This window comes from Phyllobates terribilis, unplaced genomic scaffold (assembly GCF_046119375.1).
Source record: "Phyllobates terribilis strain yellow unplaced genomic scaffold, ASM4611937v1 Scaffold_3__8_contigs__length_932513732, whole genome shotgun sequence".
Classification (NCBI taxonomy): Eukaryota; Metazoa; Chordata; class Amphibia; order Anura; family Dendrobatidae; genus Phyllobates; species Phyllobates terribilis.
In genome coordinates, this window is record NW_027362763.1 from 847679394 (window position 1) to 847705765 (window position 26372).

Sequence of the window (26372 nt, forward strand, 5' to 3'; positions counted from 1 at the left end):
TGTGACTTAAATATGATTGTCTGAGCAAAGATTCTGAATACTTATGACCATGTGATATTTCCATTTTTCTATTTTAATAAATTAGCAAAAATTGCTACATTTCTGTTTTTTTTATCCAGTCAAGATGGGGTGCAGAGTCTATTTTAATGAGAAGAAAAATGAACTTTTTAGAATTTACCAAATGGCTGCAATGAAACAGAGTGAAAAATGTAAAGGGTTCTGAATACTTTCCGTACCCACTGTAAGTGCTCATCTATTTCTGTATCTTCCACAATGAATAGAGAGGCAGATCCTAACAATTATGTCCTGGCACCTAGTAATTCTGATAATAATATTACATCAGGGATTAGTCTTTTTGTACATCCCCTCGATGTTATTTATATTGGATTTTGGCTCCAAATGCAGAGCTTCAATTAACATTACTTTAGTGTTCACTTTTCTCTGACTTGTAGTTTCTTTGTCCTGTCTTTGCTACACAAACAGAAATAATCTTGGTTGCAGATGGCTGCAATGAAACAAAGAGTGAAAAATTTAAAGGCTTCTGAATACTTTCAGTACCCACTGTATATACTGTAAATGTCAGTGATGTGAATAGTTAATTATACGGTGTGTAGAAGTGTTGTTTCAAGATCTTTCTTCAGGAGCATGCTGCTCCCCTGCCTCCAAGATTCCTGCTTACATGGGAGCGGGGGCTCTCCTAAAGGATAGGCCATTCAGGCCAGTAGCATGTTAGAGCCCTCGTTCCTGCAGGCAGAGGCAGCCTTACCTCTTCAGAACTGGAGAAGCGCAGGGGCATTGAGGCCGGACAGATCCAGCCATCCTACAAGCTTCTAAGCAGTATATACAATCTCTAAAGCAAAGAGCTTGAAAACGTTGAACTCCTTACTCAGGAAACCAACCACTGCTGATAGACTGCAGAGGTGGAGGGAATCCTAGAGTAGAGCAGTAAGAATTAAAAATCCCTCCTTTCATGAGAACAGAGAGGATTTTTAATCAGCGGTAAGGGTTCTGTCACGGTTTCATATCTGATTGTGGACTAGGGACGCTGTGAGTAACAGCTCAGCTGCCCTATGGGATCTGTGGTGTGCTGGACTGTCGGTTTTGTGAGTGACAGTCCAGTCATCCAATCTGATCCTTGGGCGTACTGGGCTGTCAGCTTTTTGATTGACAGCCCTGCTGTTCAATCTGGTTTAGCCTGCGGGTGTTTCCTCAGGTGCCTCCCGTCCTCAAATGATTTGCATGGTATTTAACTGGCTTGCTATGAGCAGCAGATTGTCAGCGGTAGATTTGCTGTAGGTAGATGTGTGTGCTTGCTCTCTGTCTTATGACCTTGCTGATGACCGTGGATCTGTTGTGACTATTCGTGTGGATTATCCCTTCTGCTTTTGACGCTCTCTGACTTCCGGTATCTGACCCCAGACTCGGCCTCTGACTATCTGTTTGTTGTACTCCCTGGTTTTGACGTACCCTCATGGCATTTGACTCCAGACTGTTACCTGACCATACCTTTGTCTCACCCCTGTGTACTATGAGCCCTCCTGGTATCTGACCTCGGACCTCCTGACTACCCTGTCTCATGGCTTGCCTGTGAGTTGTGACTCAGCGTTACAGGTTCATTTACACGAGTAGACAATCATTGAAACAACGAACGATGTGATTGTAACTTTTGATGAGCAAACAATGTCAGATAAGTATTTATACAGGATGAAAATTGTGAATTAAATGGTTGAATAGCGATTAGTACATCATAATATTTGTGCGCAGTGTTCACACAGACAATCTGAAGTATGTGTTCAACGTTCAAATCCCATAAGTGATACCACTCTTGTTACTTACGTGAATTCATGCAGTATTGTGGAAATTCACTCAAATATTTACTGATACCGTAAAAGAAAATGTAATTGAATTAGCGATACAATATTAAATCAGTATCACTTTTATTTATAAATAGTAGCATTTGCATTAATAACGATGAACAATATGACACAAATATGTACTTGTTCCAATGCTCCAACTACTACTGAACAATATCCCCTTAGCACGATCTGCCAATCTCTGACATCCATACCTATTTAGGACTTGAATTTCCACTCCTCCTTTTTGCCAGTCTAATCGTTGAATGAATGAACAATCTCCATTTACTTTACACCATTTTTGAAAGTTGTTCTATAAATTTTTTGGCTGCTCACCTAAATGATTTCATGCTCAAGGAACAAACTTTTTGGACACATCATTCAGTCTCTCAACTCATTCACATTACACAATTTTCGTGAACGATGGGTCATCAATGTTAGAATCTAAAGGATTATCGGTCTGTGGAAATTCGCCTTAAGTTGCAAAGTTCCTTGTTTTTACAATCACTTTGAAAATGTTCCCATTTATGATGTTGCAAAACCCCAATTAAGATTAGAAAAATATATGGTTTGTACAGTACCCTGACCTCTGCCCGTAGACAAAAGCAGGATCAACTAGGTTGGATTTTTAAATGCCCACCCATTTGGCACCAGAGATAAGACTTGGCCATACAAGTATTTGCTTTTCTTTATAGACATAAACTTATGCTTACCCATTCTGAGCATACATGTTTATTGTGTGACAGTTTAAATAAGGGCTCATTTACACAGACCTACCGGCAGCACAAATCAACCACCGATCAGTAAAATGCCTGTTTACACAGGACGATGTGTCACCGAGAACAATGATAATTTGTGCTGCACACATTTCACCCAATGATTGGCAGCCTGTTTACGCGGCAAGATAATCTGGAAATGGACGTTTTTAACGTATATAGGTAGCTAATAACAAAGAGTTAAAGGGGTTACCCCAGGAAAATAAGTGATAAATGTATAAACGTTAGGTGTCCTCCAAGTTGTTGGAGTTGTGTTGTGCGTGAGTGACCAATGCTTGAGCTACTGTCTGTGGAAGTGGTGGTCTCATATGCACAAGGTCGCTTCCATAGACCTACAGGGTGGTCAATTCATGCATGCGTTACTGGGCTAGTCACAGGAGGGACACAAGATACCTGTTCTTGAGAACAATGGTCAGACCCCCACTGATCATACATTTGTCACCTTTGATAAATATTGTTTGTGGGATTACCAGTTTACAAATATAATTTTTGACTGGATTACTCACAATTAGGTATCTGTGAGGCAAAACTTATAGTGGGAACATAAAGTTAGAAATATTATTATGGAAAGATTTGTACCTCTTTGGTAAATTGGAATCACTTCTGATGGAAAATAGCGACTAAGATAATGTGAAAAAGTCCCCAAAGATTAAAAAAAAATCCAGAACGCTATACTTTGCTGAGCTGGCAGAAAGTTCTGGGTATTTTTATTTTTTTTAACATAATTAGAACCTTAAAATAGAATGAAAGCGGAGAATTCAACAATAAGTGATGTGTGCGGGATGAAAAAGGAAATGTTTATGAAGTCTGCGTGAGAAAAAGTCACCGGCTCATTCTGGCCTGTTCTTTATACAGAACAATAACTTTCCAACGGGAAAGAAAAAAAATATTCCAATTACATTACACACAAAAAATTGGATCAAGAAGAACAGCAGCTGACATTCTAATCATTAGATACTTACTGATCGATGGGCTCTAAATTCCCAGCCACGATATACAGCTCTTGGCCAAGTTCAGACAGCCATACGGAAACTCAGGACAGTCATGCCCGCAAATTGCTAATGTGGCCGGCCCAATGAGCTCGTCCACATATTGGACTATGTGGAAAATTGGCAATGTGTGCTGGCACATCGGTTACAATGAGTGTGTGTGCTCTCTGTGTTCAGTCCATGGCACACATGGACAACACATGTCTGTAGTATACACTCGTATGTTCAAGTTCTTTGCCATAAAAATGTGGCACGTCCATCCCCCTGTCACAAAACATACTGACCTCCCGGTCTTCATCTCCTTTCTCTTTTGTTACATGTGATCTCCATGACAGTGTTTCCATTGAGCTACAAGTGGTCAGTCCAAACTACAGCCATCGCAGAACTGTAGTTATGCTCTAAGGCATTGTTCCCCAACTCCGGTCCTCAAGAGCCACCAACAGATCATGTCTTCCGAATTTCCTTAAGGCCCCGTCACACTTAGCGACGCTGCAACGATCCCGACAACGATACGACCTGTCAGGGATCGTTCTGCGTCGCTATGTGGTCGCTGGTGAGCTGTCAAACAGGCTGGCTCACCCAACGATGAGGGGAGCAGCGACATCGTGGAAAGAATCTTTCCACGATGTCCTGCTCCTGGTTACCAGCCTGCTGAAGCAGGAGCAGGCTGGTAACCATGGTAAACATCGGGTTACTAGGGGCACACGCGCACCTAGTAACCCGCTGTTTATCATGGTTACCACTCTGCTACGGTGAGCGGGAGGTTACCGTTCACTTTAGCAGGTTCGTAACCATGATAAACAGCGGGTTACTAGGTGCGCGTGTGCCCCTAGTAACGCGCTGTTTATCATGGTTACCAGCCTGATCGCTGCTCCCGCTGGTCACACACAGCGATGTGTGCTGACCAGCGGGAAGGCAACGACCAAAAAAAGGTCCAGAACATTCTGCAGCGATCAGCGACCTCACAGCAGGGGCCTGATTGCTGCCAAGTGTCACACATAGCGACATCGCTGGTGAGGTCGCTGTTGCGTCACCAAAACCATGACACAGCAGCGATCTCGCTATGTGAGACGGGGGCTTTAGTATTGCACAGGTGATGGAATTATCACCTGGGCAATACTAAGGAAATCCTGAAAACATGACCTGTTGGTGGGTCTTGAGGGCCGGAGTTGGGGAACCCTGCTCTAAAGTATCTCCCTTCTACCGGTATCTAGTTTAATAAATGGAACCAGAACATGACAGCTGACAGAGAATTGTCTCTAATCGTCTGCTTTCTCCAGCCCCTAAATTCTTTGCCGAAGGTTATTACAATAATTTATCCTCTGTGTGCCTTCTGTATGTTTACATGGTTTCTGCACATTTTACACTTCGCTCTTGTCTTTGGTCATAGTCATTTCTTTAAAGGTTCCTTGTTTACTTCCTATTTGATAGAATAGGCACACAACCTTGTATACCTAGAGTTGTATATAATTACAGATCACCCCCTCCCCCCAACAACTGTCCCCAAGGCCAGTAAGGACTCAAAGATACTAAGGACTTCATTTTAATTTGTACTCTGTATTTGGAGCACAATCACTTTGCTGAAATCTGAGCTTCAAACGCATTGCAGACGTTGTCTTCCATTATAGATGCTTGCCATAAGTATGCATTAATTAGCAGTGTATATGTTGTAACCAGCTTTTGTTTCTATCCCTGCAGCGCATTTATTACCTCTCTCTGGAATTCTACATGGGACGCACTCTGCAGAACACCATGCTGAATTTAGGCCTCCAGCACGCTTGTGATGAAGCTATCTATCAGGTATGTACACCACGAGATACACTTCCTTTTGTTTAAAAAAGGTCTGCATATGCATATAGCTAATGTCGGACAAACCCACCAATTTCAGAGGGACTGGTCGGCAAGTACCTTCCAATATGTCCATTGCGGCCTCTCAATCATGCATTCCCCATCTCTTTCTTTCCCACGAGAGATAACCCACCAGAGAAGTCTGACAGTGGCTTATTTTCCACTCCCCAATTGAACACATGTGCATGCTCAGCTGAAACGAATGTGCATGTGATAGCTGTCGGCCGGCTGCTTTCTAAGACGTATTGCCTTTAGAACTGTCAGTAAGCAAGCAGGACTAATATACCACTACATATATGTATGACTGTGGGTATTAAAGCTGAGTGGTGCACACTTGCTGCATAGCCAATAGTGACCTATTTTAATAGTTTTCAAAGATGGAAGTATTCAAAAAGGATACCTCCAGGAGCAATATGCAGATACACATTAGAAAGGAAAAAGCATACTTCATGGGATGAGTCGGAGTTTTGGAAAGCAGGCTCGAGGGCTGAGCCCGCTCTGCACAGGGCATATGGCAGCTTTGCTGCATCTTCCATCAGAGCGAGCCCCAGTAAACGCTGTTAAAGTTTTAAATGCCAATCCTTGACCGCAGCATTTAGGCCAAGCATAAACATTTCCATCACCCCCCTTTGACTCAGATAAAATATAGAAATGAAACAAATATGCATATTAGGTATTCTTGCTTCAATAAAACTCAGATCTTTGAAAATATGAAATTGTTTATCCCATATAGTAGACGTTGTAAAGAAAAAAAATGAAATACCAAAATTGTTTTTGAACTTCACACTTCCCACAAAATAGTAATAAAAAGCAAATAATTACATATTCCAATATGGTACCGTTTGTCAGGTATTCCACAGGATTGAGCAGGGATTTTCGAGCACACGATCCTGACGGCAAGAGGGCAGAAAGCGTACGGTGTCACACCTCTGGACTCCATCTCATGAAATATGTGTATATGCCACCGTACGGTTACTGCCAGCTTCACGATAGTCCAATTAATATTATTCTCTGCCACCACCGGCCGAGTTTGAACTATAATGTAGGCCTGGCCGGACGCCTGCTTTTTGGTAGCGTATATGGCTTCGGGGGAGGTAATGAGTACAAAGCCAAAGAAACAAGACTATTAAATTTATATCTAATCCAAAACGGAGGCAGTGTTTAGGAAAAATATACAAAGATTTTACAAAGGGGACAATTACAATACAGAATAGACAGTTACACAAAATAAAATAGGATTAAAGAAGACTTACTATACGATCGCAGAGACAATTCAATATGGGTGGAGGAGGTGCTCCCCGATTTGATTAGACTGTTATCGAACAGGATCCGTTGTTTAAAGTACCTATACCCCCCCCCCGGCAAAGAATATGGATCAATCTTCAGTCGGCTCTTTTATGCGGAAGAGGGAACCTACCTACATGCCCCTTGCGCCGACATCATGTGGGCTGGGCCCCACCCTTCATGTTTTCATTAAAAACGCTAATTTCTGTGATAACTCATCCGTGGTTGCTCGCAGAAGCTTGCAAGCGACGCCATATTTTCCGTTATGAATTTACCTTCATTTAGAGACCACACATGGCATAGTTGTGATCTGCTATTTTGATACTTTCGCGCCACAGCTTCCCGGAGGGGCTTACGGCTACGAAAAATAAGCATCTTGTTCCTTGGCTGACCCTGCCACTAAGAATATGGGTCCCATTATTATCAGAATTATGGAACTTCAGTTGTTCCATATTTCATATCAGCTCCGGTCAGACTGGGGCTTCGGCTAAAACTCCCTTTGACGTCCCGGAAATCAAGTTTCAACAGTTACGTGTAAATTGATTGCAAGCCTGTGTCTAATCATCCCCTGCTTCTGCCAGCGAGAAAGACCCTTGCATTTTAATTAGGTTGTAACTTTACAAGTCACTTCTACTGTAGGTGATAATTTGCAGAAAGACAGATGCTGGACTGTCAGCTCTCCTCTTTTGACAGATGGGAGATAAGGGAGGGGTGAAGAGGGGCTTGGGAGAAATGGTTAATATTTCCTCAATATTTCCCTGACACCATTAAAAACTACATTTCACCACACAGCTACTGTCTTGCCTGGTCATAATGAGTGCTGTAAAAACAGAACCCCAAAAAACATAGCGGAATTCCATTTTCTACACCATTTCACCCGCATGTTGTTGAAAAGAAAATTAAAATGCAGAAATGAAAAATTGGCCATATTCTTAAGGAGTTAAAAGTCTTCAAAATGGCCATGTAAAAAATAAAACTTATCCAGAGATATAACACTTATGTAATATGTAAATGTTTCTGAAAGTTTTGACAAGTTACATAAAGTAGTAGAGTTAGGGATAAAGGTTCACAGGAGCCTGGTCCAGTGGCTACGTCAGTCGTCTGTGGCCCATGGACCCGAGTCCTGTGACCCTCCTTGTACCTGCCAGCTTCCCTGGTGCCTCCTCTGATAAGTTGGCTACTGCAATGTCATGCTTGATCCTACTAATTGAAAGAGGTATGTGGGCATGTCGGCTGGTAGGAGGAAGTTCACAGGTCTGTAGTCCGGTGGACACGGACTACCAACAACATAGCCGCTGGACCAGGGTCCTGCACACCTTTTTGGACACCTCTATAAAGTAGTGATCATGAGGGCGTCCTGTCAGTCTCCCTAAAGCCTCATGGCAGCTATCATATCCCACATGGAAGTATAGATGATTGCTTCAGTAAGCACTATACTGTATGTAGACTACCCATGAATACAAACTCTCCACATGTCCTTTAAATCCTTTTAACGCCCGGACTATCACACCAGGCTTCTGCTGTCTTCAGTTTGCACAAAATTTCTGACCATTCACCATGAGCATAAATGGAATCGCTAATTGTTTCTGCCTCTGTCAGTGATTGGGATGTAGTCTTTTTATAGATTGGTCCCTGTAGAATTGTTGCCTTTCATGCGCTCCATTAGAAACGTGTGAAGGGCAAACATAACCACATGACAAGCAGGATGTCCTCTGCCATATTCTTACATGAAGAGCCTGACATCGTTGGTGTTTCCACTGTTCAGACTTTCCCCGTCATCCTTATAAAATGATATTGCAGTTTGGTGCTTACATAAAGGGGATGCAGGTGTCACCAGGGCCCTGGAGCATGAGGATGAATAAAAGGTCCATTTAGCCCATGTGAAGAGACCAGTGCCACTTGTCCGTAGCTCCCAACCAATGTTTGTTGACATGGATGCAGCTTTGACATCCCATCTACAACATGTGCCATAGCATGCAAGGGACATGTCAAGGTAGATGGCATAAGACCGCTGAGCCCAGTGTTTGGTTGCATCGGTGACGTGTTGTAAAAATGGGAGGTCATAGCTGCACCCCTGACATCAAACACCAGCGAGGAGCAGTGGAGGCGGTGCTGCAGCAGCTCAGGCAAAGGTAGATAAGCACTGATTATTTTCTTATATGAAAGAAAAGCCTTGGTCATTTATTTTTAATAAAACCCTTTTACATTGTTTTCTACAATTATTTTCTTCTAAAAATAAAAGCAGATTGTCAATGTTTTGTATAAAGTTGCTTCCTGCATTAGGATTTAAATACACAATGCATTTCTCCTCTGCCGATCCAGCCACAGTATAATGGCGTTTTAAGACCTGCCAGCTCTCTGAATTATTTAGTAGAAAGCTGTAAAAATTCAGCATGATTGACTTGTATATTAAAGTGTACCGATCGTTACAGAAAACAAGAGCATTATCACTCATTGTAAAGCTGGTAATGTGTATCAGATGACTGCTAAAAGAAACGTTGCGTCCTATGCCCTGTTCACACTAGCTTTAGCTTCCCGTCACTTTCGAAGGATTACCATCAGTAGAAGTCTGAAGACAGATTCTGATGAATGCCACTGTATTAGCATACAGGGGTCTGCAACACACACGTAAATAAAAGAATACACTGCCTGGTATATGGTATTTTGGGGGATGTATCTACAAGTATATAGTTGGAAATTTTTTTACCCTTGAATCTATCAAGCTGAGCCCAATCACACCGCTAATGCCAAGCTCCGCTCACGTTCATGGACCTGCTGTAAAAACTCAAAATTTGCAAAATTTTTGCGCATCTAAATATTTTGTGGTGTAAAATGCTTGATGCATCACTCCCTAAGGCCCTGATTTGTTAAGACTGGTGTTTTTTATGCCTGTCTTAATGATGACAACGCTGAAGTAATATGCACGTAGTTCATTAAGAGACTTCAGTCAGGGACTTGATTACATTTTGGTGGAATTTTCTCCACTTTTGTGGTGTAAATTGTGATGAATTTATCAAGCGGGACTTCTCAGTGCACCGTTCCGGCCACTTTTCCTGAAAGTAGGTGGAGTTTGCTGGGAATGGGTTAAAATGCCAAAAGTCACAAACGTTTTACAGCATTTCAAGGCATTTTATTCCAGAATTCCGGAGAAAACTCCGAGATGAATCGGGGTCTCAGTATTTGGAGTTATGGGGCAGATGTAGTAGACAAAATAGAAACATGAATGAAGCAGACTATGCAAAAATTGTATTCTGGGGACTTGTAGCTTTCACAAAATTCTCCTTTTTTCTGGGGTGGATAACGTTTCGCCTACATGTCTATAATGTTTCGCCTAGTATAACGTTTCATCTAGATGTCTAACATTTAGTAAAAATTGACTTGTAAGTGGCAAAAATGCTTGATGCTCATCTTAAGCATATCTCGTCTGACTGTTATATGACCGTGCGCAGGAGATTGGACATTGTATGGTAAACCGCAGGGTGCTGACGGCCTTATGCAGCCGCAGCTGCCCCGTACTACCTGCACAACTGACTGTTTTATGTCGGACTGTCAGAAAATATATTGCAGCGTTAGGTAAAGACGTGACTTTTCTATACATTTGCTCTGTTGCTTGTCTCTGTCTAGACGCAGGTTTGGGGTTTAGCTCGGTTTGCTCTTCTTTGTTATGATATTTTAGTGCATGGAAGGAAATTACTTTTTGCTGCCAAGTTTCTTGCTCTGTGGATGTGACTTGATTTTCTAAACAGCACAGACTGAAGTTGGTTATTGTTTTCCAGTGTATTTCCACCTAACTGGTTTTCTTTACTTACCATCCGACAGCTTTAACCCTCTCATTAAAATATTTGGAGAACTATTTGGAAAGACAAACAGATTGTGAACATAAGTAGCATTATAGCAGGGCTTCATTCACACAAGATATAACCGCACTAAGAGAGAGTTGCTTGTTTTGTGCCGACATGGGAAACCAAGGAAGTCTCTTAGTAGGTTGCTATTTTTACCATTTCTCGTAATCCAAGATGCCTCATTAATTTAAAGTGGGTATCCTGGACTTATTTTTTTCTATGGGACTAGGTTAAACACTTATCAGCAGGTAACAGAGCAGTTCTTTCTCTTCCATTCTGCTCTTGGCAACAGGATGTCCCTAAAAATGTCATGTTGATTGAAAATCATCTCCCTGCTGCGTTAGACTAGGCCGACTGTCAACCATCATGACTTTGGCAGTGACGTTGCTTCGACAGAGAAGAAGAGAAGGAACTGCTCTGTCGACCATGTCACAGTAAGTAGCAAAATCACCACCAAAAGTGGTTCCTTGACTGCCGTGATCCGGGCAGAACAAGCAGGTAGTTTGTAAGTGCTTAGGTCCATCGAAAAAACTGGAGTCCTATATGACCCCATTAATTAGGTGTTTTGCAATAGTACTCACCTGCTGCAGTAAATGTGTGATGGTGTACAGCTTCTTCCTGTAGTATCAGCTGTACTCTGTAATTTAGTGCTTAAAGGGTATGTCCATTACTCGGACATTATTAAATACTTTATTACCCAGTGTAAAATAAAAAATCACAGATATTCACCTCCCTCACCTGCGCCGTTCCAGTGATGTTGGTTCCAGGTCTCTCAGTGACATTGGCTGTAATGCTCTCATGGCATATCAATCAGTAGATGGCCAAAGAAAGTGTAAGAACTGCTGCCCATTACCGATCACTGATTGGCTGCAGTGGTCACATGGCATAACAGTGACCCTGCGCTGACATCACTAGACCTGCACCAGTGGGGGAGGTGAGTACCTGTAATTTTTTACTTTACACTGGAGAATATAGTATTTGAGAAGGGATTGTTTGAGTAGTGGACAATCCCTTGAAGTTGTCACTGTCCCATGAAGTTTACCCCTCATTATATAAGAAAAACAGTTTCACTGCACAAATAATTGTTTTCTGTAATAAAATAAATCATTAAAGAATTTGGATTTGCCATAACTCTGCGATACTTGTCCGAGTCCTGTTCTTCCTCCTTGACAACCTCCTTAGTATAGCAGCCAGCACTAATAAGGCTGGGTCCACACATACAGCGCTCTCCGCTGAGCAATACGTGGAGGTTTCTGTCAGAATCCCTGGAAAACAGGATTCCAACGGAAATCCTGGCGCCACTCCAGTCCTGCGCCGCCATCTTGTAACTTCTGACTGACTGTAAGACAAAGGTAGCTGTCACAAGCTCTTAATGCGAATATGTGAGAGCCTAGTTCTGGCCTCATATACTTATATTGAGTAGTGACTTCCATCTCGCCCAGCAAACACTGGGGCGATCCGTCAGGTCATAACCTCTTGGAGACCAACAGGGGTGGCGCCAATAACGGATGAAGATGGCGGCTGGTAAATATAAGATTAGGGGCAGGGAACATAGATTAGTGGCACCACTACAGCGCTGTAGTAACAAACCACACTGGAGTGGTGCCTTAACTAATACATTATATAATGTACTAATGTAGTTCAATTAGACCAGGTGCCCTACCCCCTAACAAAGATGCTCCATCCCAGGTCCAGGCAACTTCTCTCCTGGTTCTGTGCTCGCCATAGTGACTGGAGCAGTAAGTTAAGGTGGCCGGTTGACTATATAGCTAAGCCAGCCCCCTTCTCTGTTGTGGCAGGTTTAGTTGAAATGAGCCTGACAGCCAGCACCTTCCATACACTGTATGAAGGAATTGCTGTATTGTGTTGTGCACAGGAACAGAAGCTTCTGGGACCGGGATGGAGCTGATCTAAGTGAACTGTATTAATAAGTTATTTAACTATTTATATCTGATTTCTGTATATTTTTTCCCTTTTATTGAGGCACAATGCCAGCCACAGTGTCATAATGCCTTTTTAGTTTGGCGTTACTTTAATGCAACTTCATTCTGTTCTTTTACAACCCCTGGCAAAAATTATGGAATCACCGGGCTTGGAGAATGTTCATTCAGTTGTTTAATGTTGTTGAAAAAAAGCAGATCACAGACATGGCACAAAACTAAAGTCATTTCAAATGGCAACTTTAGGGCTTTAAGAAACACTAAAAGAAATCAAGATTAAAAATGTGGTACTCAGTAAGGGTAAATTATTTCAGACCAAGCAGAGGGAAAAAATTATGGAATCACTCAATTCTGAGGAAAAAATTATGGAATCACCCTATAAATTTTCATTTCCAAAACTAACACCTGCATCAAATTACATCTGCTCGTTAGTCTGTATCTAAAAAGGAGTGATCACACCTTGGAGAGCTGTTGCACCAAGTGGACTGACATGAATCATGGCTCCAACACGAGAGATATCAATTGAAACAAAGGAGAGGATTATCAAACTCTTAAAAGAAGGTAAATCATCACTCAATGTTGCAAAAGATGTTGGTTGTTCACAGCTGTGTCTAAAATCTGGACCAAATACGAACAACATGGGAAGGTTGTTAAAAGCAAACATACTGGTAGACCAAGGAAGACATCAAAGCGTCAAGACCGAAAACTTAAAGCAATATGTCTCCAAAACAGGAAATGCACAAGAAAATAAATGAGGAAGGAATGATAGGAAACTGGAGTCAATGTCTGTGACCGAACTGTAAGAAACCGCCTAAAGGGAATGGGATTTACATACAGAAAAGCTAAACATAAGCCATCATTAACACCTAAACAGAAAAAAACAAGGTTACAGTGAGCTAAGGAAAAGCAATCGTGGACCGTGGATGACTGGATGAAAGTCATATTAAGTGATGAATCGCGAATCTGCATTGGGCAAGGTGATGATGCTGGAACTTTTGTTTGGTGCCGTTCCAATGAGATTTATAAAGATGACTGCATGAAGAGAACATGCAAATTTCCACAGTCATTGATGATGTGGGGCTGCATGTCAGGTAAAGGCACTGGGGAGATGGCTGTCATTGCATCTTCAATAAATGCCCAAGTTTACATTGATATATTGGACAGTTTCCTTATCCCATCAATTGAAAGGATGTTTGGGGATAATGACATCATTTTTCAAGATGATAATGCATCCTGCCATAGAGCAAAAACTGTAAAAACATTCCTTGAAAGAAGACACACAAGGTCAATGTCATGGCCTGCAAATAGTCCGGATCTCAATCCAATTGAAAATCTTTGGTGGAAGTTGAAGAAAATGGTCCCTGACAAGGCTCCAACCTGCAAAGCTGATCTGGCAACAGCAATCAGAGAAAGATGGAGCCAGATTGATGAAGACTACTGTTTGTCACTCATTAAGTCCATGCCTCACAGACTGCAAGCTGTTATTAATGTCAGAGGTGGTTCAACAAAATACTAGTGATGTATTGGAGTGTTCTTTTGTGTGTTTGTTTTTCATGATTCCATAATTTTTTCCTCAGAATTGAGTGATTCCATATTTTTTTTCCCTCTGCTTGGTCTGAAAAAAATTACCCTTACTGAGTACCACATTTTTAATCTTGATTTCTTTTAGTGTTTCTTAAAGCCCTAAAGTTGCCATTTGAAATGACTTTAGTATATTGCCCCCTCAGGGTTGTGATGTCACATGCTATTGTTTCTGTTATCTGTAATATATTGAAATATTCAGTGGACCATAATATACGTGTAAAGACTCCTAATCCCGGCAGCTGGCAGCAGGAATGGCATATTGAGAACTGGGTTAAGCCGCATTTTCAGCGTTTTGTTTTCTGTTTTCCCTTTTTTATGAAGATTTGTCATGTTTCCAAAATGAAGGGTTAAGGGTGGAAAGTTTACATCTAGGTCACATTATCAATAATGTTTGAGCGCAGACAGGGATCTGTCCGGGATCTGCTGTGCTCCAGTTTCCTGTGTGCGCTCACGCCGAGCTGCACGTTCACAGTCCTGCATTGTGTAATGTTCCGATCATGTTACATTCAGGTTGGCTGTCACTAATCTCTGTAACACAGTCCTATAAAACCAGGTATATCAGGCAGTATATAAAATAACTTTTGCTACATTTGGGGCCCAATTAATCATTTATGATTTTATTAAAGTCCCTTTTCTTTTTGACACATTTTGCACCATACTAAGCAAAATGACGGACGCCGTTCATGAATTTTGCAGTAAATAAAAAATGTTCTTTATACTTCTTTTTTACCTGTTTGACCAAAGTCGCACATTGCAATAAAATGTTTCAAAATTGGCTCCAAATTTACAGGTGAACATAAAATCAGCAATTCTTTGCAGCAACTTTTTAAAAAAATCACAAATGATAAGTCAGGCTAAAACATCTGAAACCCTAAACTCCGACCAAAGAGGAAAACTGAAATAAAACCTACAAACACGTTAAAAAGTGATTTATCTTAGGGAGAACAATGTGATCGATAGTCCAAAATTGGACGTGCGCAATTGACATCTCATCTGACTGTCAGTTGGCCAGCACCCCATTCACATTAGACCGTCAGCCGAACCCTTCAATATCAGCAGGTTCTGCCGGCATTAGTTAATGTGTATGGGGCCTTAAAGGGGTATTCCCATCTCCAAGATGCTATCCCAATACGTAGTAGGTGTAATAATAATAATATTAGCAAATACCTCCAATTAGAAATGTAGTATAGTTATTCTGATTCGCTGTGTCTCTTTCCTCATGTGCAGGCAATATAGGATCTTAGGTATCCATGGTTACGACCACTAGCAACTAGCTAACTCACTTTATCAGTGGACATAACCATGGATACTGAGACATAGCGAATCAGAAAAACTATACTACAATTCTAATTGGAGGTATTTGCTAATATTATTATTATTACACCTAATGCATATTGGGATAGGATCTTGAAGATGGGAATACTCCTTTAAGTCTCAGCATACAATTTCCTGCCTCTTTCTTTTCCTTTCCTGTTCACATCAGGCTTTTGGACTCCCGATCAATTTATACACCAAGAAAATATGTCAATCAGAGTCAGTGATAATGCCATTGGGATCCATTACCCATAAGCTATAACAGTACTTGCTTAAAGGGACTGTATGATCAGAAAATTACCTATTGATTCAATTTACATTAGTTCTTTTGCAACATTTTTTTTCTTCTAATATTGGCAAAAATGATCATACTTTTTTATAGGGGTTTTTTTCACATCACAATCTGTATTAAAAACACCCTGGCCACAGGGTGCTATTTTAGACTCAATCTACCTGTCCTTCAAGGAAGAGTTTTCAGCAGGCTCATTATCATCCGAGGCAGGACCACAACATCAGCTGATAACACAGGATTCACCATTCAAAATAGGCGATGCGTTATGTTACTGCTGACTGTGCTCCCCTCCCTTTACAATGACCTTTGCACATGGTCATTAAATGCTTCAATACAAAACATAGGGTCTGAGTCAATCTATTGCTGCTAATGTGAATTTCCTGAAAGATAAGGAACTTAAAGCCTAGAAGAGTCCAAGGGTCAGTAGGAAAATTGTAAGATCTCTTCTTTTTCTTTTTCAATACAGACTGTGATATGAAAAAAAAAATACATTTACCATAAGCATCTGATTTAAGCCTCATTCACACGTCCATCTTTAAACACGTACAGGAAAAAATGGTACCGTGTCATCAGTGTTTGGATCAGTGTGTCATCAGTGTATCGTCCGTGTGTCTGATTTTACGGACAGTGTGTCATCAGTGTTTTTTACGGATGGATAAATAAATGAATCCCAAAGCTTCTCCTTTCCTTTGCAATGTTAAACATGGACAGCACACTGATTGTATGCTGACGCTTTCCATGTGCTGTATGTGTTTTTTATTGATTCATAGTCCCTTTCATGACATGTAACCACTATTTACTACTTTTGATAAGTGGGGGTCCAGGATCTGAGACCCCAACACTCTCAAATGATGGAACAGAATCACTCGGCTTATCTTCAAGTGTCACAGGTGCGGTGGGCAGGCGCTATAGAAAGGCCTGTGCACCGTTCTGTGTGTGCACGAGGATAAGGTGAGTGATTGTGCACCTTCTGTTGAGCAAGTGACAGGAGGTCTCAACTAAAACTACTTAGCGGTGGTTACAACGTGTTTAAAAGTTTAGTTACCTTTCATATTTTTTTATATTGGGAAAATAAAGAATGGACTAAGGAATTAAGAAGCATTTCACGGAAAGAACATCTTGCCAACTTTTGATGGTTGGGTTGTCTGTAGAAAGACAGTAGTGTTTTTTAGCAAGATTGGGAATCGGATAGATGGGGGAAGGGATATCACTGTGGTATGATTTTTTTTTACAAAGGATACAGCTGCACGACCCCCCGGGATGTCCAATGTGACCCTGTCCCCTCTACGTCTCTTGAATCTCATCAAGAGGGAGTTATTTTGGCAGTAAAATAAAGCTGAATCCCATCTTCTATCTCAGAGTCTGATTTATGTTCGTTGAATTGGCAATGGTTGTAGTTTACTTGCAGTTTTAATACATGTATTGTTCTTGTGTCATTTTATTAAACCAGGATCAAATCAGTTTACCCTAATGATGCCCTGACCTTACAGAAGCGAGAACCTCTACAGGGCAAACACTAAAATCTGTATAGAAAATAGCTGAAGTAGAATGTCAATAACCCGACCTCAAATAGACCAGAAATACTGGTAATACTGCTTTCTTGGCACTGAACTAGAAAATAGTATGAACTCTCGTAAGTTCAGAAACCGGAAGCCGACCAGAGATAATACGTTATGAGATCCTTTAGGTGAAGAGGCATATAATAATATATGCTATGTTTGCAGCTTACTCCTTGGAAGTTCTTTATTTTTACTTGTTAGTTTTATATACTTTCTTATGGTGTTATATAATCCAGTATCTATCGGGCAATGCCAGATTTATTTATTAGATGCATTTATACAAGTCAAGTAATACACAAATGTACAACCCAAAAACGTATGCACCATCCACGGATCTGCTTCTTTCTCCTCCTGGACTGATGATTCATTTTCAAAATTCTGAATTTTCAGGTAAAATCTGTATTCAGTGAAGACAGATTATTACATTACTGAGATAGGAGATGACAGCTGGTGCTGATGAGATTTTGTGTAGCTGGGAGGGAAGGGGAGAGAAGGTTGGAGCTAGAGGCAGAGTCCCTCCCTCCATATCTCTCTCCCCTCTACATAGAATCTTATCAGCACCAACTGCCATCTCCTATCTCAGTAATGTAACATTCTGTCTCCACTGAATACAGATTTTACCCCTCAGTTGAGAATTTTGAAAATGAAAACTTAGTCCTGGAAGAGAAAGAAGCAGATTTCTCTGATTAAATATGTTACAAAGTTTCTTATTTCCATGTGTACTATTGATTTATGAAATAAAAATTAAAGTGACAGTTACACTTTAAACTCAAGACAAACCCGACCCGATGAGTTTTTCAAACACAGGACTCTTCAAAAAACACTGGAGTTTTTTTTTCCTGAAGCGTCTTTTGTGGGTTTTTTTTTTTTCCCGGTTATTTCCTGAGCGGTTTTTGGACATTTTTTTAGCCAGAGGTTTTTTGGAGGGTTTCCCCATGGTTTTTGTGAAGTCTTTTTTTACTGTCGTTGTCCGTTTGTTTGTTTTCTTTATCACAAGCATTTTTTTTTTCAGGAAAAACAATGGCAAAATGCTCAAAAACTTCCTGGTATCTTTTGAGCTTTACCATTGACTTGTATTGTAAAGTAGAGAGCAGAAAACACCAGAAGAATGGACGGGTCACTTCTTTTAACCGCATGTTGTTTTCTTAATCTGAAGCGGTTAAAAGATTTTCAAAAGCCTGGACATGTGCACAGCAAGACGCTTTTACATAGGAATGCATATGTGCATTTTTTTGAATGTTCTTTGATAGGTTTTTAACGTGGTTTCCACATCAGAATCCACCTGAAAAGGACATGGTGTGCACATACCCGCTAATCTATGGTTCAAAAGATTTTTGTTTTTTCTTCTAAGATGTAACATGGGTTGCATGCCATAAGACATAGACATGTACCTTGGTCTGTTACTTGTTGAGCAATCTGAGATTTTTGGATTACCCCCTTTGAACACAATAGACCAATGGTCTCTAACCTATGTCTCGCTAGCTGTTTGTGAATTGCCAAGGCATGACGGGCACGAGCAAAGTTTATATATAATGTATGATCTTAACTCTTTGATCTTCCCACAGCTGGGTCTTGATTTGGAGGAACTGGAGGAAATAGAAGAAGATGCAGGTCTTGGAAATGGCGGTCTTGGACGTTTGGCAGGTAATTTTTATAACATATTTTCTAGAACATTATTCACACCTTTGAAATATTCACAGTATCATTATGGGCTAAAATTGTCTGTCTTAAAGGGTTAGAAAAACATGACTACTTTATTCCATAAACAGTTCCACATCTTTCCACAGGTTGTGTGTTGTATTGCAGCTCAGCCCTTTTTACTTCAATAAAACTTAGCTGCAGTGGCAGACTCAACCTGTAGACAGGTGTGGTGCTATTTCTTTAAGAAAGCAGACATTATTTTTGTTCCATTTCTGGACTTCAACTTTAAAAGGGTTTTCAGTGAATATTTTTTTTTTAGATCCATCTACTTGTGCATCTTTAAAATAAGCTCAGCAGTTGCTCACCCTCGCCCTGTACAGCCCTTTCTCTACGCTGCTGCTCTGTTCTTTGTTGACATGCTGCAGCAATAATTTCATGACTACAGCGCACTTGACCACTGCAGACAATCACTGGAATCAGCAGCTTTGCTGATGTAGACTAAGAACAAAAGCTTGAGCGTTCTTCCGTCACCTAACCGCTGAGATATGAAACTGGCGGCAGCGGTCAGATAACTGGAACAGGAAATCTTTGAGTTCAGATGACGTCCCGTTTCATCCTGTCACCTGACCGCTAGAGCCAATCACAAAAGTCCTCCTTAAAGCTAAGTTTTCATTGTTAAACTAAAATGGATATTAGGCTGTGTTCACATCTGTGTTAGAGGCTGTGTTCATAGCTTCCATTATAGATCCAGTAATACTGGACAAAGTAGTGTTGCATGACAGGCTGACACCAGTTCGACTGTGCCCTTTGTAGTGAATGCGATCCTTCAGGCTTTGTGTCTTTCATGAAACTGATCCAGCTTTGCCGCCATTTTGGTTGTTGTCCTCCTATGATACTAGAGAACAACAGAAATGAAGAACGCAGATGTCATTAGAGCTTTAAATCTAAAATATCACAAGTCTTTATTTTCTCTGTCCAGTTTTAGTTTAAGAGTTGTTTTTTGCTGCTGTACAATTTGTTGGCCTTCATATGCCAGCTTGGCATTTCTTCATGTTGTGCGCTAATGACTGGTTCCTTTTTGGAGAGATGAAGAGGTTGGCCCTGAAGCATTTCTGGGCTTCCCGCGCTTGCACCATAGAGACGCTTGTCAGCACTTTGAATCTCACATTACATTCCTACTTAGTGAGTTGATTCTTTGTATAATATAATGTAAGCTCAGAAGACAATGTCTCACAATGTTTTGTCTCCTTTTTTATTTTTTCCTATCTAGCTTGTTTCCTTGACTCTATGGCTACTCTGGGACTTGCCGCATATGGCTACGGAATTCGATATGAGTTTGGGATATTTAACCAAAGGATTATAAATGGCTGGCAGGTAAATCCGGACATCACTTTATACTAAAGTCAGTGAGCAGAACATACCGACATTGAATCTGGCGATATAATCATGTCCTCTTCTCTGTATTAAATAGAGGCCATGTGTGTAATGGCTGTGTCTGACCATACAGGAACATGGTCTGATCATACCACATCTCCTGGGCAGGAGATAATCCCTATAAATTTAACTCCCTTGCAGTATTTTCTGCATGATCGTGAAACAGTCAGTCTTAAGCCATGGCCTCACTATCAGTATTTGTTCAGTATTCGGTCAGTATTTTTTCTCAGGAGTGGGAGCAAAAACCAGGTGAGGAATAATCAGAGAAAAGGCATAATAGAAACAAGTCACCAATTCTGCATTTATCACCCATTCCTGAGAAAAAATGCTGACCGAATACTGATAGTGGGGTCGTGGCCTTACAGCCACATACAGGACAGTGAATAGGAAGAAGGACATTGCTGAGCTCTTGAGATTTTTTTATATATATGTTTCTCACTTTTAGGGTACGCTCACACTAGCGTATAAAAAAATCGGTTCCATTCTCTTATTGGAGAGTGAGACAAATTTTTTCTCACTTATCATCTGTGCTGTCTGTATGCAATCCCGTTGTTTTACTCAGTAGTTATTAATCATTTACAGGACCATTTACAGTTTGCTATGCTACAGAATTGTAATGTATCTGTAAAAATGGAATGGTCCGTATGGTATGTTTTTTTTCTCCTCACACCCATCAGATTTCGCCAAGAGTGTGCAAAGCAGTCATCAAAGCAAAAGGTGGCTACTTTGAAGAACCTAGAATACAATACATATTTTCAGTTGTTTCACACTTTTTTGTTAAGTATATAATTCCACATGTGTTAATTCATAGTTTTGATGCCTTCAGTGTGAATGTACAATTTTCAAAGTCATGAAAATACAGAAAAATGTTTAAATGAGAAGGTGTGTCCAAACTTTTGGTCTGTACTGTAAATCCGGATGTCCGGTCTGATGGGCGTCATTTGCTGCGGCGCCTTTCCGTCCTTTTTGTTGCTAATCTCTATCCTCCAGCTTTGAGTGATATGGATAACATGAACTGTGTCATCCACACAGCCCAATGAAATCTTGCGCCTGCCTGGAGCATCTCCGGTTCGCGCAGGCGCACTTTTCTCTGCCTTATTGTGGGCAGAGCATTAAACATAACCGATCATGCCCTCAGTAGGGGTGAGCAACTTGCGCCTGTGATAGCCGGTGATGCTCTGGCACAGTCGCAAGATTTCATTGGGTTATGTGGATGACGCAGGACACGTCATCCACATCAATAAAACCTGGAGGACGGTGATTAGCAGCGGAGAGGAGAGACAGACGCCAAATTAATGACACCCATTGGACCAGACTGTCCGGATTTACATACAGCGCGGGAGCAATTCAAAAGATATTTTGAGAGGTATGCAGGGGGAGGCAGGAGATAATATACTGTACAAGTTTGTGGAATGTAGCACATGTGCTGATAAAGGTGGAGGTGTTTGTTCAGACACTAAAAAGCTGGTGACAGGTTCCCTTTAATACAGTATCCCCTTAAATTGAGGTTTTACAACAAAAGAAATTTGTGTACTAGATATAGGGAAATTAATATGTACTCTGTAAGTGCAGAGAACTTGAGAGGTTTCACTTAAAGGTGTTGTCCACCACGTTATTTTTAGCTTAAAGATAAAAAAGCACGTACTCACCTACTGATCCCCTGTTACTCCTCCATACCGCTTCCCAGGTCGCCCACCGGTCTCCTCTCTTTCTTTTCTACTGTGGCCACTGATTGGCTGCAGAGGTCATTCGCTATCTGCTCTGGACGATAGGAGACTGGTGGGTGACCTGGCCAGAGGTATGGGCTTTTGCTGAAATAAAATAGAGATGGACAACCACTTTAGGCCATCAGCAGATCATGCAGATACTGTAAGGGCTCTTACCCATATGTGTGAAAAAAAAACTTTCCGAAATCTGCACCGAAAAACCGGACGAGTGTCATGAGATTTTCATGCAAGAACAATGCCATTTTTCACACCTAGCATCCGATTTACATCCGATTGTCATGCGATTACGATCCGATTAGAATTAGATTTTAACATGGGTTTTTCCATAGAGGAATTCTCTATGTCATTTACACATAGATTTCCAAGTAAATATTCTTCACTACACAGATAGATAGATAGATAGATAGATAGATACATAGATAGATAGATGCATAGATAGATAGGTATATAGATAGATAATAGATAGATAGATAGATAGATGGATAGATAGATATATACAGTAGATAGATACATAGATATAAATATGTGAGATATATATTCATTGATTTGCGTGTGTAGCTTACTGTACATGTCCTGTATTATTTACTAAATACATTTTTTTTAAAAAAGGCGTGGGGTCCCCCATAGTTCGTAAATGATTATGAGCCCTAATAGTCTCAGTGATATATTATTGTCCATTCATTTATCATTAGTTACTTGTAAATAAGCAGGAGATTCTGAAAATAAAGCATGGAAACCAGATTCACTATTGCTTCCCTGCTGCCCGTCATCGGCTATAGCTGGAGGACTTGCAGTGCTGTCGGCCAATAAATGACATCTGTTCTTGCAGTAAAATCAATTCCATATTAGTAATTCAATTCCCTATTTTACAAGCACAGGTAAAGCTGTTGGTTTAAATGTGTGTTTAAAGGGAAATTATAATAGTTGATGATCTGATGCAATTAAGAATAGTAACATAGTTTTTAAGTTTGAAGGAAGACTAAGTCCATCTAGTTCAACCCATAGAATAACATGTTGATCCAGAGGAAGGCAAAAAAAAAACCCATGTGGCAAACACTAAGCTCCACATTGGGGAAAAAAATTCCTTCCCGACTCCATACGACAATCAGACTAGTTCCCTGGATCAACGCCCTATCAAGGAATCTAGTATATATAACCTGTAATATTATACTTTTCAATAGTAACATAGCTGAAAACATTTTTGTTTCTGTAACAGGTTGAGGAGGCTGATGACTGGCTCCGGTATGGAAATCCCTGGGAGAAGGCCCGTCCTGAGTTCATGCTGCCTGTACATTTCTATGGCAGAGTAGAGCACACGCCTGAAGGTGCCAAGTGGGTTGGAACTCAGGTTTGTATTTAACCTTACTCAATACTGCAATAAGTGCAGGAGGCCGGGATCCCACGGCACAGCTGCAACATGGGGCCAACATCCTCGGCTACCTGTGGCCACAAATGAGCACATTAGTTTATGGTCTTTAAGGTGTATACTTTCTCCTTGTGTACAATGCTCCTCATGAAATTGCATATTGTTATGGGAAAGATTAGCTGTGAATTATTCTTTTACCACTGTACAGTCACTTGAAGTCATCAGGTAAGTTCCTGTGTTGGGAATGGTTTACGTTGGCTATAGTTTACAGTATTGGTCTCCAACAAGGGCTCTCTACAGACTACAACCCCCAGCATTCCCTGACACAACACATAGAAGAGCCACTAGTTGGAGACTATTTATCTACAGAAAAAAAGTCAAAAAATATTAGTAAAGAAAATGAAATCTGCCATATACCGGAATACTTCTGCTTCTATTTTTGCTTGAAAATGATTTTTCTCACTACATTCAGTGAAGACCGCTACTAAATATGGAGAACCAAAACTTGTTAAGAAGGTTTCCTACTTATACAGTAAGAATATTCATTGAAGCTCAAAGAAATGTGTAACCACTAGACTGGAGCCCACCAATGTTGACTGGTTCGGCCAACAGTTTAATATACTGTATATGATGATTGTAGGGGGAGATAAGTATCTGGCATGTCCGATTTCAGACTGCCAATCCTTTTGGCAGTCCCCGACAAGGTTAAGTCCCCAACAAGGATGTCTGGCGGCAGCTTTCTCCTAGAGAACACAGGAGTGCTTGGCTGAGCAATCGCTCCTGTGTATGGGAGAGATAGTGATCAACAAAACCATCATTCGGCCAACAGCTATCAAATGTGTATGGGTATGGGGGGCTTCAGAATGTGGACTGATAATGGACAGTATACGCTTTATTGTACTCCCCTTATTGGTTTTCCACCTTCTCGGCACCTCTGGTGACAATCTTATGTGATAAGGTGTTAGTGATAACATATAACCTCACCACGAAAACCCTCTTTGGTGTCCAAAATGACATATAGTTCACTGTTACGTCACCTTGGATGGCATTGATTGTCAACTATTGTCAGATGATCTATTGCCACTGTGGGTGACAAATCACCCCTAAGGCTAAGTGCCCACGTAGCGTTTTTCAAGCGTATATGCTGCGGAATTTCTGCAGCATAAACGCTTGTTAAACGCTAGGTAATCCGCCCCCCATGGTCCCCAAGGGGATTCCGCATGTTCTATGAACATGCTGCGGATTTTTCCGCAGCGTCTATGCTGCGCTCAAAAATCCGCAGCATGTCCATTAATTTTGCGGAAGCGCAGCGTAATCGCCGCCATTGACTTGCATTGAGACGCATATAATCCGTGTCTGTACATTTGTACAAGCGGCTTCTATGCGTTTCTATGTGCGGATGGTACCCAAGTCTGGAGGAGAGGAGACTCTCATCCAGACCTGGGTACCATTGTACCTGTAAAAAAAAGATTAAAATAAAAAAAAAAGATTATATTCACCTTCCGACGGCCTCCGGTCTCCTTCCCTTTGCTTGCGGGCAGGACTGAAGGACCTGCGGTGACGTCACAGTCATGTGACAGCAGGTCTTTCAGTGCAGTGTCCCGCGATCAGCTGGCAGCCAGGAAGGAGCGCAGCAGCACACCCTGGGCCATCAGAGGGTAAGTATAGGTTTATTTTTTTATTTTTAAACATTCTTTCGGTCACACTCTATAAATCTATGCTGTTTGCACGGATTTATATAGTGTGACCAAGTTGTCAAGCACTTTCCAAGTGATGCTATCGCCTGGAAAGCGCTTGTCAATCTGCATGCGGAAACGCATGTGAATAACGCTTCAAATTCGCATGTATTTGGCAGGAAAAACGCATGTACAATCTGCATGCGTTTTTTCTGCCAGGGAGATGCAGAAATGATGCAGAAATTTTCTGCTTCATTTCTGCATCGTGGGCACATAGCCTAAGACCACCAGCAGAAAGTAACGGGGGACTGAGCATATAAACAGTGTGGAAATGTGTCAAAATTAGGCAAATTATTTTTTATAATCATTAGTGCTTCATTGGCTCCTGTCTGTATAACGAACTACTAAATAATCCCCCCGCTCTGTAACACACTGGCACTTTTTCCTCTCCGCAGATGGTTCTTGCGATGCCGTATGACACTCCAGTTCCTGGCTACAAGAACAACACTGTGAACACCATGAGGCTTTGGTCAGCAAAGGCACCAAACGAGTTTGACCTGAAAGAGTGTAAGATGTTTTGGGATTTTATCCTGTTTGCGACAACACATATTTCCCCCAAAAACTATATGTGGTGGGGAAACGCTACTCCACAAGCAATTAAAGGGCATTGTTAAGGTTTCTGAGACCATCCCCTATCTCTAGAATGTGGTCCTCCGGGCCCCCATTCCAGGTGTCTCTGCTGCAGTGTCAGGAGATACTGTGCGGTTCGCTCCATTTGATCTGTCTTATATGCGGCACCCAACTTTATGACCCAAATTTTTTGCAAGTATGGTTACAAATAAATGAAGTAAGAAACATGTAGTTGTACAGAGAAGGAGAGCGGGGGCTGTCTGGCAGTGTGAAGGGAGATGCAATCTAGATAAGGGGCCTTTTGAAATGTCATACTACCATAGCTAGAAATGGACTTTATGTATTATCTCAAGTTTAGGAAAGTTGTGCAGTATATCTGCAATGTGTTTCCCAGGATAAAGCCAGAAATAATAGCCCTGTATGTTCCTACTATTGAGACTTTGCAGTGCCACAATCGCATTGTTCAATTTGCAAGTGACATTTTTCTGGATCAGGTCCTGGAAAGTGACGTCACGCTCCATTTTCTTTACTTTTAATGGACTTTTAAAGTAGGCTCCAGAGAAGGAAATTTCTAACCGTGACTCCCAGCTCACCAATAATACATTAGCCTCACATTA

General features: G+C 41.1%; 1 protein-coding gene across 1 annotated transcript in view; it reads left to right on the forward strand.

Annotated features, from left to right (window-relative positions):
- The window catches only part of PYGB (glycogen phosphorylase B), a 77274-nt gene that overhangs the window by 20296 nt on the left and 30606 nt on the right, over positions 1–26372 (forward strand). Inside the window, exons 2-6 of the mRNA XM_073672515.1 lie at positions 5317–5418; positions 18847–18925; positions 20193–20296; positions 23300–23431; positions 25581–25692. Coding sequence (XP_073528616.1) covers positions 5317–5418; positions 18847–18925; positions 20193–20296; positions 23300–23431; positions 25581–25692 — 529 coding nt within the window. The remainder of the gene's footprint in view (positions 1–5316; positions 5419–18846; positions 18926–20192; positions 20297–23299; positions 23432–25580; positions 25693–26372) is intronic.